Source organism: Muscardinus avellanarius (genome assembly GCF_963383645.1).
Source record: "Muscardinus avellanarius genome assembly, chromosome: 16".
Taxonomy (NCBI): Eukaryota; Metazoa; Chordata; class Mammalia; order Rodentia; family Gliridae; genus Muscardinus; species Muscardinus avellanarius.
In genome coordinates this window covers 50,572,785-50,590,819 of record NC_137802.1, presented here as the reverse complement: position 1 = coordinate 50,590,819, position 18,035 = coordinate 50,572,785, and the positions used below count along the sequence as shown (strand labels likewise).

Here is an 18,035-nt window from a genome sequence, read left to right as displayed (position 1 = left end):
ACAATCATTTCTTCTTCTGAGAATGTTATGCTACAGAAATTAATCTTGGTCAATCTCCATGTTTCAAGGTGAGATTACTGCAATTGTACAAGACTACTAAATTCATCAAGACCAAATAAATATTCCTGTCCTTGTGTATACACAAAAAACAATAACCAGAATTTTCCAGTTATACATTGGCTCAATGGTTTGCAGTTCCTTAAAACACTAGTATATTACATAGCAGCACATTATAATTGACTGGAACCAATGATTGACAACCAAGACATGGGTTTTCGTTTTAATTCATTATGTTACTGAGAGATTGTAATTTTCTTCCAGTTACTTGTAATTTCCAAATGTGTTTGTTTATTTATTTATTTATTTATTTATTTATTTATTTTTTGCGGCTCTAGGGATGGAACCTAGGGGCATTTGACCTCCGAGCTACATCCCCTGCCCTGTTTTTTATTCATTATTTTGAAACAGGGTCTCACTAAGTTGCAGAGGGCCTCACTGAGTAACTGAGGCTGTCCGAGAACCGCGATCCTCTGGTCTCAGCCTCCTGAATGCTGGGATTACAAGCGTGTGACACCACACCCAGCTTCCAAATGTGTTTTTTAACCCTTCAAATCATATTCTTTGCAGAATATCAGCAAAATGATATGAGGCCATCTAAGAACTTTCAACAAAGTATTACAGTCTAAAGAGAATCACTACATACAAACCCAACTCTTCCCAGTGAATAAAAATCCTAAGAGACTATTTCAATCTACTTATATGTGTTTGTCTGATTTTTATTGCTTTTTTTCCATTAGCTTCTACTTAAGAACTAATGCTAAGAGTTGGGGGAAAATTAGGTTTATTTTGAATTATAAAAATTTTTTTAATTTTTTATTGGTGCACTGTATTCATACATCATAGTGGGATACAAACTTTTGTAGACATACATGCACACATCGCCCAGTCAGCCCCCACCCGATCCCCACCCCATTCTCTCCCCATCACTCCCTCCCATGCCTGGCTTAGTGGTTGACATCTAGTATTATAGCAATTTATCCAAACTTAAAAATGATAATCTCACATAACAGTTTCATTTGTCTGATACCAAGCTTTTGATGACTTAAAGATAACATTTCAATATTTCTTTTTACTTTCTTTCTTACCAGAGAATCTATTTTTTCTATTTTTTAGGTGAAACTATCATATATTTATATATTTATTTTTCAGAAAAAAAATCTATCCTAATATGGAATATGGACTCTAGATACCCACAACGATCTTGAAAAAGAACAAAGCTAGAAGATATATATTTTCTGATTTCAAACCATATAAAGCTACAATAATTGAAACAGTGTAGTTCTATTCTAAAGGCAGATATATAAACCATTGGAGTTAAATAAAAGCCTAGAGCTAAATTCTTCCCTATATTGTCAAGTTATTTTTGACAAGGTTTCCACGAACATTTGGTGGTGGGAATAATAATCTTTTAACTAAATATTGTTGAAAAATAATAATTACATGGAAAAGAATAAAATTGGACCCTTACCTAATCCCATATACAAATATTAACTCAAAATAGATAAAAGACCTAAATATAAATTTTTTTTTAAATTTTTAATTGGTGCACTGTATTCATACATCATAGTGGGATACATACTTTTGTAGACATACATGCACACATTGCCCAGTCAGCCCCCACCCGATCCCCACCCCATTCTCTCCCTATCCCTCCCTCCCATGCTTGGCTTAGTGATTGACATCTAGTATTATAGCAATTTATCAAAAATTTAAAATGATAATCTCACATAACAGTTTCATTTGTCTGATACCAAGCTTTTGATGACTTAAAGATAACATTTCAATATTTCTTTTTGCTTTCTTTCTTACCAGAGAATCTATTTTTTCTATTTTTTAGGTGAAACTATCATATATTTATATATTTATTTTTCAGAAAAAAAAATCTATCCTAATATGGAATATGGACTCTAGGTACCCACAACGATCTTGAAAAAGAACAAAGCTAGAAGATGTATATTTTCTGATTTCAAACCATATAAAGCTACAATAAATGAAACAGTGTAGTACTATTCTAAAGGCAGATATATAAACCATTGGAGTTAAATAAAAGCCTAGAGCTAAATTCTTCCCTATATTGTCAAGTTATTTTTGACAAGGTTTCCACAAACATTTGGTGGTGGGAATAATAATCTTTTAACTAAATATTGTTGAAAAATAATAATTACATGGAAAAGAATAAAATTGGACCCTTACCTAATCCCATATACAAATATTAACTCAAAATAGATAAAAGACCTAAACATAAATCTTAATACTATAAACTTTTAGGAGAAAATCTGGTTTATAAAACCTCACAACATTGAAATTGGCAGTGATTTCTTGGTTATGATTTCAATGGCACAGGCAACAGAAGAGTATACAAACTCCCCAAAAAATAAACATATTGTATATCCAAAGACAATGTAAACAGAGTTAACAGTTACTAATAGAATGGGATAAAATATTTCAAAATGCTATATCTGAAGGTATATTAATATTCCAAATAGAAATCCTAAAAATTAACAACAATAAAGGCAAACAATACCCTTCAGAGATAGGTAAAAGACTAACATAATAATGAATCTCCACAGATAACCAATCTTAGTTGTCTGTTGGATGGAAAATCTTGTTTCTCTAGTTCTGATGTGTGTTACCTATTTCTTCTTTGTAGTTAATCTCTTTGAGTATTTTCTCTAGCGCTGGATTTGATGACAAAAATTCCTTCAGTTTCTGTTTTTCATGGAAGCTTCTTATTTCTCCATCTAATTTGATAGAAAGTTTTGCTGGGTAGGAAATTTTTGGCTGGAAGTTGTTTTCTTTCAGAGTTTGGAATATGTTACTCCAAGCCCTTCTGGCTCTCATGACTTGGTTTGGGAAGTCTGGAGTGATTCTAATTGGTTTGCCTCTGAATGTCACTTGGCCCTTTGCTTTTGTTGCCTTTAAGATTCTCTGCTTGGCTTCCACATTGGTCATTTTGACAATTATGTGGCGTGGGGACCTGCGTATCGACCTCTTGCTCTATGTCTGGAAAATTTTCTGCTATTACTTCCTTGATGAGATTGTTGATCCCTTTGGTTTCACTTTCTTTTCCCTCCTCTATTCCAATTATTCTTAGGTTAGCTCTCTTAAAATAGGCCCATATCTCTTCAGTATCAGATTCCTGCTGTCAGATATTTTTTCCTAGATTAGAAACTATGCGTTCATTTTTGGAATGATCATCTTCTAAGAGCGAGATTCTGTTCTCCATGTGTTCTAATCGGTTGTTTGTGCTTTGAATTGAGGCCTTTACTTCATTAATTGCATCCTTTATCTCTTTTTGGCTCTCTCTGAGTTCTTTTCGAAGCACCTCTATTATTTCTACAGTTATTTTCCTGATTTGATCTTCTAGAAATCTCTGATTTTCTGTTTTATCGGGTTCTGGTGTTGTGGGGTTGTGCGCATTCATTGCTCCAGTATTATTCCTCTTTCCCATGATTTCGGAAGTTTGTGCCTTCTCTGAGTTCTTCCCTTGGGTCACTATGACTTCACTTAAGGTGCTCTGGATCTCGAGTCAGTAGTATCTCAGACCCCACTACTCCTTTACTGGGTTGTATCACAGAGTCTCCGACCCAGAGAGTCGATAGAGGCTGCTTTAGACTGTGGGGGGTGCCGGGTTGCACGTTCTCCTATGGTGTGATATCTCTGCCACCGCCCCTCTCCCACTGGGTCAAGTCCCAGTGAGTACAGTACTGGGATTTCTCCGCTGTGGCCCACAATTTGACTCACTGTTCTTGAGTACGCAGATGTAGCTCTACTGAATTCGGTGAATTCGGTGCTCTTGCCGCCGGTGGCAATATGGCGCCGCTGCTACGCCCTCGTCTATGGGGCTGGCGTTTTTTTTTCTTGGTTTTGATTTCCACTCTGAATCCCTGCAGCGTGTGCTGAGCTCAGCCACTGGAAGCCTTAGATGCCCTCTGCGCCGAGAAATCCCGCCTGGCTGTTCCGCAGCGGCTCCCCTCGGCTTGCTGTGGCCGTCCCGTGAATTCGCGGTTCCGCCGGCAGTATGGCGCTGCTGCCGCGTCCTCGGGCGTGAAGCCGCATCCTCGGGCGTGAGGATCTCCTCTGTGGCTCTGTTCTCAGTCTGCTTTCTCTCTGGAGCCTGGTGATTTTTTTTGTTTCTCTGGTGATGTTGTTTTCTGGCTTTGAAAGGCGCTGATTTTGTGGTAATGGAAATTTGTTGTTAGCGGGGCTCTTAAGCCCCGCTTTTCTCGGTCGCCATCTTCCCGGAAGTCCTAAATATAAATCTTAAGACTATAAACTTTTAGGAGAAAATCTGGGTCATAAAACCTCACAACATTGAAATTGGCAGTGATTTCTTGGATATGATTTCAATGGCACAGGCAACATAAGAGTATACAAACTCCCTAAAAAATAAAAAAAAATATTGTATATCCAAAGACAATGTAAACAGAGTTAAAAGTTACTAATAGAATGGGATAAAATATTTCCAAATGTTTTATCTGAAGGTATATTAATATTCCAACTAGAAATCCTAAAAATTAACAATAAAGGCAAACAATACAATTTAGAGATAGGTAAAAGACTAACATAAGTAATGAATCTCCACAGATAACCAATCTTAGTTGTCTGTTGGATGGAAAATCTTATTTCTCTGGTTCTGGTGTGTGCTACCTTTTTCTTCTTTGTAGTTAATCTCTGAGTATTTTCTCTAGTGCTGGTTTTGAAGACATAAATTCCTTCAGTTTCTGTTTTTCATGGAAGCTTCTTATTTCTCCATCTAATTTGATAGAAAATTTTGCTGGGTAGAAAATTTTTGGCTGGAAGTTGTTTTCTTTCAGAGTTTGGAATATGTTACTCCAAGCCCTTCTGGCTCTCATGACTTGGTTTGGGAAGTCTGGAGTGATTCTAATTGGTTTGCCTCTGAATGTCACTTGGCCCTTTGCTTTTGTTGCCTTTAAGATTCTCTGCTTGGCTTCCACATTGGTCATTTTGACAATTATGTGGCGTGGGGATCCTCTTCTCCGATCCTGTCTAAAGGGAGTTCTATACGTTTCCTGGACCTGTGTATCGACCTCTTGCTCTATGTTTGGAAAATTTTCTGCTATTACTTCCTTGAAGAGATTGTTGATCCCTTTGGTTTCACTTTCTTTTCCCTCCTCTATTCCAATTATTCTTAGGTTAGCTCTCTTAAAATGGGCCCATATTTCTTCAATATCAGATTCCTGCTGTCAGATATTTTTTCCTAGATTAGAAACTATGTGTTCATTTTTGGAATGATCATCTTCTAAGAGCGAGATTCTGTTCTCCATGTGTTCTAATCGGTTGTTTGTGCTTTGAATTGAGGCCTTTACTTCATTAATTGCATCCTTTATCTCTTTTTGGCTCTCTCTGAGTTCTTTTCGAAGCACCTCTATTATTTCTACAGTTATTTTCCTGATTTGATCTTCTAGAAATCTCTGATTTTCTGTTTTATCGGGTTCTGGTGTTGTGGGGTTGTGGGCGTTCATTGCTCTAGTATTATTCCTCTTTCCCATGATTTCGGAAGTTTGTGCCTTCTCTGGGTTCTTCCCTTGGGTCACTATGACTTCACTTAAGGTGTTCTGGATCTTGAGTCAGTAGTATCTCAGACCCCACTACTCCTTTACTGGGTTGTATCACAGATTCTCCGACCCAGGGAGTGGATAGAGGCTGTTTTAAACTATGTGGGGTGCCAGGTTGGGCGTTCTTCTATGGTGTGATATCTCTGCCACCGCCACTCCCCCACTGGGTCAAGTCCCAGGGAGTACAGTACTGGGATTTCTCCTCTGTGGCCCGCAATTTGACTCACTGTTCTTGAGTACGCAGATGGAGCCTTACTGAACTTGGTGAATTCGCTGCTGCTGCCGCCGGTGGCAATATGGCACCGCTGCCACACCCTCGGCCGTGAGGCTGGCGTATTTCTTCTTGGTTTTGATTTCCACTCTGAATCCCTGCAGCGTGTGCTGAGCTCAGCCACTGGGAGCTTTAGATGTTCCTTCGCCGAGAAATCCTGCCTGGCTGTTCCGCAGCAGCTCACCTCAGCTTGCTGTAGCCGTCTGGTGAAATCGCCGCTGCCGCCGGCAGTATGGCACTGCTGCTGCGTCCTCGGGCGTGAGGTCAGTGTATCTCCTCTGTGGCTCTGAGCTCTGTTCTCAGTCCGCTTTCTCTCTGGAGCCTGGTGATTTTTTTGTTTCTCTGGTGATGGTGTTTTCTGGCTATGAAAGGCCTGGTGATGGTGTTTTCTGGCTATGAAAGGCACTGATTTTGTGGTAATGGAGATTGGTTGTTAGTGGGGCTCTTAAGCCCCGCTTTTCTCGGTTGCCATCTTCCCGGAAGTTCTCGAATAACCAAATTGTAAAATTTTTAACTTTGTCAGATTAGTGGAATTTTTTTCCTATCAAAGTCTTAAAGACTCTAGAGGTAATTTTCCTTGTGTGCTTTTCAAAATGAAATAAACATCACAAATGAATCCAAGCAAAGTGGAACTGATGACGTTTTATAATAGCAGTGAATTTTAAGAAAGACTTAAAAATGTTTTGGCTCAAGTCCCCATCCACCTGGTACTACACCTCAGATTTTATCCAAATGAATTGCTGGTTCGGAACCTACATTATGAAATTTTTTTTCTCAAGTTTTCATATTTTCAAATTTTATGAAACTGAGGCCTTCATAAATAAGATAAATTAGACTCCATATCTCAGCTGATAAGACTTCTGTGGCTCCTTTGGCACTCCTTAAGGAAAATTTCCCAAGAGAGTAAAAGATTTTAAGAATTTATGGTGACTCTTAATAGAATTACAGGCAAGGCCTGGGGTTGTAACTTGTGGTAGAGAGTATACTTAGTATGCTCAGTGCCCTAGGTTTGATATCTCTCTCTCTCTCTCTCTCTCTCTCTCTCTCTCTCTCTCTCTCACACACACACACACACACACACACACACACACACACACACTCATCTGAAAATGTGAGATATGATTTGTGGAGAAGGCAAGTTCCAGAAGATCAAAGATCACAACCACAGATATTGATTACCAATTTGACCCACAAGATACAACATATTTCTCAGTTATGTAAAGTGACTGTTCAATTTGTATATAAAGATTTATGGCTCTTACACACGTGCGTGCACACACACACACACACACACACACACACACACACACACAGCCTAGTAGGTCCTCTACCATATAAGCATACACTTTATTTTTTATTTTTTTTTTTTTGGTGGTACTGGGGTTCCTGGAAGCCCTTCTACCTCCGGGCTACACTCCCAAACCTATTTTTGCATTTTTATTTGGAAACAGGGTCTCCTAAGCCAGCGCGCGTGGCTGGCTTCGAACCTGCACGATCCTCCTGTCTCTGCCTCCCAAGCGCGGGGATTACAAGCGTGCGCCACCACGCCCGGCTATAAGCATACACTTTAAGATCATAAAAAGCGTTGCAAGATTGCTGATCACAATAACCATTTGCGTGATGGTGGCACAAAAAAATATCATCCAATGAGCTATAATATTGATTTTTTAAGTAGACACAAGCACTCAATCAATGCATGGGATCAAAATTTGTGGAAATATTATCTTCTTTACTTGTAATGAGTCTATAATTACTGATTGGCCAAATTTTCTCTTTTGTTTTTTATTCTCTCAAAAGAACAATACTTCCTGGAACTATTTTCTGAAATAAGTATTTTATCCTACCAGCATATGGAAATGGTAAGTCCTGATTTAGTAACCTGAAGTTATCCCTCTTTTATGAGGCATAAAACTCATCCTCCATAAATAAACAGTACTAATGAAATGTTTGCATGAAAACTGGCACCAACAGGGATAAAGAAAACATCCGGTGCCGTCTGTAAGTGCCCATTTGGGGGCTATATAAAAGTCTCAGGAGGAAAGAAGACATTTGGAGTCCGGGCAACCAGGGTATTGCAATCAGTCTCTGCTCTTCACTTCTGAAAGGATGACTTCTGATGGCTCCCCCATGTGCTCTTCTGAGTCTGGTGCCAGGGATTCTAGATGTGCATCCGCTTCCACCTGTCCCCCGGAAATGACTTGTGCCCCCAGTGCCACCTCCCGATGTCAGACTCCAACCTTCCTCTCCAGGTCCCACTTCCCAAGCGGCTGCCTCTCGCCATGCTACTTTGCGGGCAGCTGTAACAGTCCGTGCCTGGTGGGAAACTGTGCGTGGTGTGAGGATGGGGTGTTCAACAGCAATGAGAAGGAGACGATGCAGTTCCTGAACGACAGGCTCGCCAACTATCTGGAGAAGGTTCGCAGCCTGGAGGAGACCAACGCGGAGCTGGAATGCAAGATCCGAGAGCAGTGCCAGCCGGATACCCCATTCGTGTGTCCAGATTATCAGTGCTACTTTGACACCATCGAAGACCTCCAACAAAAGGTTCAGTGTCTCGTTTCCCTAATGCGCTGTCTTCTAGCCTCTGCTTTTAATTTTCAACTAGAAATCGCTATTTTTATGGAAGTAAACTAAGGGAGGGGGAATTCCAAGAGATTATCCAATATAGATGACAGGTCACTAGACTACGTCAGGACACCTCAGTCCCTGTCCCAATATGGGCACTGATTACTGAGTGACTATAAAAAAAATTACTTCTCTATAGACTTGGTCTTTATCATCTATAAATCAGGGGGGCTATATTATATCTAAAATCACTTTTGTGTGTAGTACTATAGAAACACTTGGTCTATTACACTGAAAAAAAAAATATATATATATATATATTTTTTTTTTTTTTGTAATACTGAGGATGGAACCCAGGGGCATTATACCTCCATGCTACATCCCTAGCTCTATTTTTCATTCTTTGTTTTGAAACAGGGTCTCACTGAATTGCAAAGGGTCTCACTAAGTAGCTGAGGCTGTCTGCGAACCGTGATCCTCCTGTCTCAGCCTCCCAAATGCTGGGATTGCAAGCATGTGCCACCACGCCCAGCCCAACCCTATTTATTCTTTACTTTGAAACAGGATCTCACTGAGTGGCAAAGGGCCTCACTAAGTAGCTGAGACTGGCTGCGAACCATGATCCTCCCGTCTCAGCCTTATAACACTGAATATTTATATTTTTCTTCACATACTGTTAAATGTCATCTTTTTAATTTTATCTAGCAATCATTTTCTTCTTTTACTGATGAAATTCTATTAACATACATAAAAATACAGTTATAATAGAAATTACTAGTGCAGAAAATTTAACAGTGTTCAACTACCAAGAAATATTGCAAAATGCCTGAGATAATTAAAAAAATAAAAATTTGCATATATATTTTTTTCAGGTCTGGGGATAGAACCCAGGGCCATTCGATCTCCGAGCTACACCCCCTGCCCTATTTTTTATTATTTATTTTGAAGCCAGGTCTCACTGAGTTGCAGAGGGCCTCACTAAGTAGCTAAGGCTATCCGCGAACTGCGATCCTCCGGTCTCAGCCTCCCGAATGCTGGGATTACAAGCGTGCGCCACCACGCCCGGCTTCTATATTTTTTCTCTCTAATTCGGCACTGATTTTTTTATGAAGTGGCATTGTTAATAAGAAAGCAGTCTGAAATCAATTTTATAATTTCTTACAAAGACTTTCACAAGATAATAAAAGGCATAGCTATTAAAGGAGCAAATATATAGGTTTCTAAGAACCACTTATTTATGTTATCATTTACTCCTCAGATCTTATGCACAAAGGCGGAGAATTCAAGGCTTGCTGTACAGCTTGACAACTGTAAACTGGCCACCGATGATTTTAGGTCAAAGTAAGTCTACTTTTAATTTGAAAATAATTTACCCCCCCATCATCCTCTACAAAACAATAATATTGTTTAAGTTTAGAATGCTCTAACCCCCATCATCCTCTACAAAACAATAATATTGTTTAAGTTTAGAATGCTCTAAAAGCTTTAACTCATCATTATCTGGAAATATGTGGCTTCCTCCAGACCACACCTCACTGGTACCCCGACCTTTTGCACAGCATCCAGCAAAGTATGCACTGCCTGTATCTCACTTGTCGCTACAGGTACGAGAGTGAGCTGTCATTTCGTCAGCTGGTAGAGACAGACATCAGTGGCCTGCGTGGAATCCTGAATGAGCTGACTCTGTGCAAGTCCGATCTGGAAGCTCACGTGGAGTCCCTGAAGGAAGATCTCCTGTGCCTTAAGAAAAGCCACGAAGAGGTGAGGAAGAGGTCCCGATGCAGAGGGACGCTAAGAGTGATGAGTTAAATTAAGAGGTTGCATGCATGCAAGCTGAGCCTGAGCAGGTGTTGCTTAAACTGGAATAGACCTCCGCTGGGCCGTCTCACATGCAACCGAATAGTCCCTGCAGGTCTGAATGGAGATGTATATCACGTGTCACTAGATGTGGGATGACCCCCGGCCAGTGCCAGGGGAAGGGACCGCGCCCTTACTCTGCCATTGCCCTTCCAGCGGGGTGAATGATGCTGCAAGTGGATTTTCTTAGCAGCTTTATTCCTCTCCTTAAGTCGACAAGATAGGAAGATTGAGCTGAAAAATAGACTGTGAAATCCATCGCAAGTAAGGGATGAAGATTCATTCCGTATGTTTTTAAATATTCTGCATTTGTAAACTTTTTTAAATCATAAAATATTAGTGAGGTGCATTGGCACACACCTGAAATACCAGTACTTGGGAGATTGAGACAGAGGATTACAGGTTTGAGGACAGCACCCTGCAACTTAGCAGGACCCTATTTGAAAATTTTAAGGTTTCAGAAGGGCTGGAAATGTAGTTCAGGGGTAGGATACCTCTGGGTTCAATCCCTAGTACTGCAAAACAAATCATAAATATTAAGTATATGATCATCCCATATTGATGAAGCTGAAAAATGGAAAGTTGGATGATGTAACAAAATATATTTTCTCTTTGAACATTTGTCGATGACACTAATAGCTGACCCTTATTGAGATCTTACTTTTATAAGTTTTTTATATGCATATTAACTTTTCTATATTTCAAATAGCCCTCTGGGGAATGGTACAATCATTATAGCCATTTTTCAAATAAAGAAACTGAGGAACTTATAAGTGGTGAACAGAGCCGGGCATGGTGGCTCACGCCTATAATACCAGTATTTGAGAGGCTGAGCCAGGAGGATCACAGGTTTGAGGCCAGCTTTGGCAACTTAGAAGACCCTCAGCAACTTAGCAAAACCTTGTTTCAAAAATAAAACCTTAAAAAGTGACTGGGGGTGTAGCACTGAGGTAGAAAGCCCCTGAACTCAATCCCTAGTACCACAGGGGAAAAAAATAATATTGAAAAGAGAGTCAGCCCAGGCAATGTGAATCAAAACCCCGCTTTTGCTCACTACACCAAAAGCTGAAATGGGATGCCACTGGTTGTCAGCTTCTCGTCCCTCACCACTCTGTGACATTCTTAGCTTCGTCTCCACTTTCAGGAGGTCAGCTTGCTTCGCGGGCAACTTGGAGACCGACTCAGTGTGGAGCTGGACACTGCCCCCACCATCGACCTCAACAGGGTCCTGGATGAGATGCGCTGTCAGTATGAAACAGTGCTCGCCAACAACCGCAGAGATGCAGAAGAATGGTTCGCGGTTCAGGTCAGCGCCCACAGAGGCGAAAGGCAAATTTCCTGACCTGTGCCTTGCTGGCTGGGGTTCTCTAATCATCCCTGTATTTCAGACAGAGGAGCTGAAGCAGCAGCAGCAGTCCAGCGCCAAGCAACTTCAGGGCTGCCAGACAGAGATACTGGAGCTGAAACGCACGGCCAACACTCTGGAAATTGAGCTCCAGGCACAGCAAAACCTGGTGCGTAAGGCCAACACGGGCTCAGTCTCCCACTAACAAACCAGGCCCTAAAATGCTCCATCCTATTCCAGAACCCCAGAAGGGGACTCATGATTCCTGTAGCAGGTCTGGATGTCCAGTTTGCAAGGATGCCATTTTCTTGCTTTTTCTAAGTAACCCTGTTAATCCAGTTGGAAGCAGAAGTAATGTGTCGACCATTTGTTTTGTCCTCTTAGGGTGCCTGGCCTTCCCTCCTGGGCCTGAGCAGGATCTGGCAGCACCCTCTGTAGATAGGAAGAGAGGGTAGGTCAGGAGAGAGTGAGAGAGGGTTCTCTGGGCCACATGCACTTAAGCATGAATTTTTTTTCTAGTGGAAGACAATTATCTGGGCTCTCCATCATCTCTAAAACAAAGAATAGTCTTCATACTTTGCATCCTACAGCTATCATAAAGCTTCCCAGGATCCACCTCTCAACCTGACCCTTCATTGTACCCCATCCTGCCCAAGCAACAAGAACAGCATACAGTCATTGCAGCTCCAGTCAACTATCCCAGTGTCCTAGAAGACCTAGATGGAGAAGAGCTGGCATTGCTTTGATGAGGAGCACACTACTTAAGCCTCATGATGACATCGTGGGGTACATGCCTTTGGTGCACTATTTCACAGATGAAGAAAAAGGAGACTCAGGCTACATGATTTGCAAGAAGCTCTGCAATTCGCAGAGGCAAAATGGAGGATGAATCTAAGAGGTTCAACCTCAAAGCCTCTTCTCTTATAATCACAATAGGCCCCTCCTCCCTGCCAAGAGCCCAAACCCAAAGTTCTTCCTCCAACTGCTTTCACTTCTCCTTAAGCTCCTCCATCAAGTTGTAGGCAACAGTAGTTATAGAGATCCAAGTAGAAGCTGACACTTCTGCGGCCCTTAATTTTTTTCCAAGAATTGTTCTAAGCGCTCTCCACCTAGTAACTCATTTAATCCTCTCAACCCTCCTGTGAGATGGGTACTTTCCATTCCCATCTCATATAGAATAAAACTAAGGCTCCAAGAAGCTGAATGATTTTTTCCTAAGGTTATGTAGCTAGAAAAGGAAGTTGAAAACAGGCTATCTAGCCCCAGAGACCATGCTGCAGGATCCTGCTGACACTGTCTTCCTGCTGCAGACAGAATCTCTGGAATGCACTGTAGCAGAAACGGAGGCCCAGTATAGCACCCAGCTGGCCCAGATGCAGTGCCTGATTGATAACGTGGAGAACCAGCTGGCCGAGATCCGCTGCGACCTGGAGCGGCAGAACCAGGAGTACGAGGTGCTTCTCGACACCAAAGCCAGGCTCGAGTGTGAGATCAACACGTACCGGGGCCTACTGGAGAGCGAAGACAGCAGGCAAGTTCCACAGTTATGAAAGAGACCCATGGAGAGAACCCTGTTTCTCCAAGGTCTGGCCAAGGTCAAACCTCCCAAATGTGTTAATGTGTTAAGTGTTACTGTTGTTGTTGTTGTTGTTGTTGTGTTATTGTTGTTGTTGTTGTTGTTGTTCTTCTTCTTCTTCTTCTTCTTCTTCTTCTTCTTCTTCTTCTTCTTCTTCTCTTCTCCTTCTTTTCCTCCTTCTCCTCCTCATTTTCTTCCTTCTCTTCCTCCTTTTCCTCTTCCTCCTCCTTCTTTTTCCTCTTCTGCTCCTCCTCTTCTAATGGAATTTTTATATTTTTATTTTTCAAAAATTATTGGTGCACTGTAATTGCACATGATAGTGGGGTTCACAGTGATACATTCATATATGCACATAAAATTATTTGGTTTGTTTCTATCCCCATAGCTCCCCCTTGCCACCCACCCCCCAGGGTCCTTCTTAAAAGAGTGGGGGGAACATGGACAAGGCTAAATATGTGACAATGGAAATGTTCTAAAAAATTCTGAAGTTCTAAAGCAGGATAATTTCCATCTGTAACATTTCATGCTGGGAGTATTATTTTTGCTTTTGCTCTTGTTGTCCACTGAAGGCAAATCAGGAACATGCATTTGCAAAATGAATAAAATTTAAAGTACCGTTTGACAGTCACTGCTACAGTGAAGTGCCATTATGAGCCCAGAGATGAAATAGGCTTAAGTCAAATACCATTCTACAAAAAGTCTTCTATGGAATATAGTCTGTTGGGCAAAATTTTAGAAGTTGATGTTTTACCAAGATTCTCTTGTGAAGCTTAGTTTAACATTGATTCTTCACAGGCTTGCCTGTGATCCATGTTCTACAACGACCACGTCAAGCAACACGTGTGAGCCATGTTCAGCCTATGTAATTTGCACAGTTGAAAACTGCTGTGCATGAATGTTAAACATCCAGCTTTGTAGGTAAAAGAATGGAAGCCAGCAATGTCCTAGAAAGAAGGTGGGACCTCCAAACCAGAAATGCAAGTCTGGAAGGCTCCTGCATCCTGAATTCTCCTCCGAGCATCCTTGGGATATGTATCACTTCCTCTCTTTTAAGCACATGTGTGTCACCCTGGGAGCCCATAAAGCTTTCTTGCTAATCTCCAAATAAAACGTGTCTCATTCTTTTAGCACGGTAAATATAGCTTTGTGGCTTATTGCTATGGATATATTAGCCACTTCATGGCAGGGAAATTGACTAAACCCATGACTGTAGTTTGAATTTGCATAAGCCAAGGCTAAAAATATTTGTTAACTCTTTACATACAAATAAATTAGCTAATCCTTGGAAAATGTGTGTCATTGAAGACAGTTTTATCTTTCTCCAAGGAAATTTAGGAATAAAATACAATAAAGCATATTTATTTTATTTTGAACTCTCAAAGTACTAAATTCTCCTTTTTATCTTCATTAGTGCGTTGTAGTCATACATCTTAATGGGGCACAAGGTGGTAGAGGCAGACACGCACACATCGCCCACTTAGCTCTTCCTCGATTCCCACCCTGTTCCCTTCCTCCTGTTCTGCTTAGTGACTGACTTTGATATGTTTGTGAATGTACATGATGTGCATTAGGGAGTTTCTCTCTTCCCTCCTCCCATCTCCCTCAGCTAGGTCCCCTTCTTTACTTATCTAAGGTTTCTCCTTCTTTGTCTAGAGTACCTGCTATGACCCATTTTCTCCCTAGCTTTCACATGTTAGGAAGAGCATCCAATTTTTTACTTTTTGTGACTGACTAATCTCACTTCACATGTTTTCCAGTTCCATCCATTTCCCTGCAAATGACATAATTTTGTTCTTCTTTATAGCTGAATAAAATTCCATTGTGTACATATCCCATAGTTTTGTAATCCATTCATTTGTTGATGGACATCTTGGCTGGTTCCATAGTTTGTCAGTTGTCAATAGTGCAGTTATAAACATAGATATGCATGCATTAGTCTGGTAGTTTGTTTTCCATTCTTTTGGGTGGATACTCAGAAGTAGTATTTCTGGCTCACATGGTAGGTTCATTCCCATTCTCCTTTTAAAATATGGCAGATCAAAGGGGGAAACCTCATTAATTCTGTCACCTATACATTCACATGTCATTATTTAGGGAAACTTCCCGTGTTCATTCTCATAATTGATTTTTCCACACACTTGCAATCATTTGCATATTCATAGAGAGGTATATTTTTTATTTATGTCATCTAAGCATTTCAATCCTGGTAAAAATATAAGATAGTTTTGTGGCTGTCATTTTAATATATGCAAAATATACTAAAAGGTATATTGGACTGTTAGTTAGGTTTATGAATAATTATTCTCATATATTTGAGAAACAAAGTAGAGAACTTTCATTTCCGAAAATATAAATTAAATGTACATTTTCAAGAAGTTAAGACAACCCCAATAAAGATAAATTCTAGGAAATCTATATCAAGGTATAATACGACAAACTTCTGAAAACTAAAAAGAAAATAATGAAAGGAGTAAAGAAAAATGACACCTTATCAAAAGGAAAAAAAAAAACAATTTAAATGCTGGTATATTAGTCACTATAAACCAGGAAAACCAATAGAAGGTGGTATGTTTTTTTCAAGTGCTAAAAAAAAAAGAAAAAATGCCAACTCATGTTTTGGTTTTTTTTTTTTTTCTTTTTCTTTTTCTTTTTTTTTTTCTTTTCTTTTTCTTTTTTTTTTTTTTTTTTTTTGTGGTACTGGGGTTCCTGGAAGCCCTTCTACCTCCAGGCTACACTCCCAAACCTATTTTATACTTTTTTACTTTTTGGAAACAGGGTCTCTTAAGCTAGCACGGCTGGCTTCGAAGCTGAGCGATCCTCCTGTCTCCGCCTCCCAAGCGCGGGGATTACAAGCATGCGCCACCACGCCCGGCGCAACTCATGTTTTTATACACAATGAAAATCTCAAAAAAGAACGAGAAATCAGCCGGGCGTGGTGGCGTATCCTTGTAATACCAGCGCTTGAAAGATTGACACAGGTTTGAAGCCAGCCTCAAGTATTTAGTGAGGCTCTCAACAACTTAGTGAGACCATGTTTCCAAATAAAGTATAAAAAATAGATCTGGAGGTAGAAAAGCCCCCGGGTTCCACCCCCAGTACCACAAAAAAAAAAAAAAAAAAGAAAAGAAAAAAAGAAAGAGAAATCGGAATAGTTTCAGGTTAAAAGCTGTCACTAGGAGATGTAATGGCTAAAAGAAATTCTCTGAACACAAATGAAATGATGAAATAGAGAATCTTGGAATATTAAAAAGGAAAAACAACATCAAAAATTAAAATATAAATAAGACAAATAGATTTTCTTCTCTTCTGAGTTTTCTCAATTATGTTTAATGGCTGAGGCAAAAAGTATCACACTATCTGATGTGGTTCTCAATGTATATATATTGAAAATTTAAAGATAATTATATTAAAATGGGGGAGAGTAAAAGGGAGGTAAGGTCTCTACACTTCACTTGAACTTATAAAGATATCAGTGGCAGCATGCTAAGTTATATATATATATATACCATATATACCTATCAAAAACTACTTAAAATCTATGCAAATAGATATGCTAAAAACATTATAGTCAAACTGGAATCCTAGAGCATATGCAAGGCAAGGAAAAGAAAAGAGAGAAACAGACAAAAAGAACAGAAAACAAAACAGAAACCCAAAGACAAAAATATAGACATAATTCCTAAATATCAATAATTATAATCAATATAAATAGGCTAAATATCCCAATTAAAAGACAGAGATTGGCAGAGAAGATTTTTTTAAAAAAAGCATGACCCAACTGAATGATGTTTCATACAAGAAATTCACTTCAAATGTAATGAATGATACAGGTTAGGTTAAAGCAAAGTGATGGAAAAAGCTACCCAGTTGCTCATAGTAGCTTGGTTCTTAATAACCCAGAATTAGAAACAACCCAAATGTCCTCAAAATCTCAAGTCCATCATGCTGAATGAAAAAGGGGGAATCTCCAAGGATCAGGCTATTTCTATAACATTCTTAAAAAGGCAAAATCACAGAGATGGAAAGAAATTAAGTATAGCATGAGGGAGATCTCTACTGCAATTGAATAGTTCCACATCTTGATTACTATAAGGCTACATGAATTTACAAATGAAAATAAAATTATATAGTACTAAACACACACAATGTTTCAATGTCAATTTTCTTATTTTACAACTATACTGAAGATGAGGAAATTTAGCTATTGAAAGAAAGTGGACTACATGGGACTTGGCTGTGCTTTTTTTTTTTTTGCAACTTCCTGTCAATCTATAATTATTTCAAATTTTAAAGACTTAAAAAAAAAAAGGAAAAGCACAGTAGAAAACTAGACAGAAAGGCATGGGCACACACCTGTAATCCCAGTACTGGGGAGGCTGAGAAAGAAAGAGCTCAGGTTCAAAGACTGCCTCAGCATATAGTGAGACTCTCATCAACCTTCCAAGACCCTCTTCCAAAATAGAAAGCTGGGGGTTGTCGCTGGAAGGTAGAATGCCATGGGTTCAAACTCCAGTACCACAAAAACAACAATAAACACCCATTTGTCCAGTTTTCTTTCTTTCTTTCTTATTTATTTATTTATTTATTTTTGTGGTACTGGGATCAAACCCAGGGGCACTGTGCTGAGCTATATTCCCAACCCTTTTTATTTATTTATTTATTTTTTTGAAGCAAGGACTCACTAGGGTGCTGAGAGTTTCACTATATTGCTGAAGCTGTCATGGAACCTGCAACTCTTGATCCTTCTGTCTCGGCCTTCGAGTACTCGAGTTGTGCACCAAC

The 18,035-nt window shown here is 39.7% G+C and overlaps 1 protein-coding gene across 1 annotated transcript; it reads left to right on the top strand.

Moving 5' to 3' along the window:
• Positions 1-8,016: 8,016 nt before the first annotated feature.
• Positions 8,017-14,148, top strand: KRT40 (keratin 40; the record flags this gene model as incomplete). The annotated part of the gene is made up of 7 exons (XM_080713792.1): positions 8,017-8,454; positions 9,734-9,816; positions 10,080-10,236; positions 11,477-11,638; positions 11,721-11,846; positions 12,988-13,208; positions 14,049-14,148. 7 exons carry the CDS (start codon positions 8,017-8,019, stop codon positions 14,146-14,148), a joined length of 1,287 nt encoding a protein of 428 aa, XP_080569918.1.
• Positions 14,149-18,035: the final 3,887 nt, after the last annotated feature.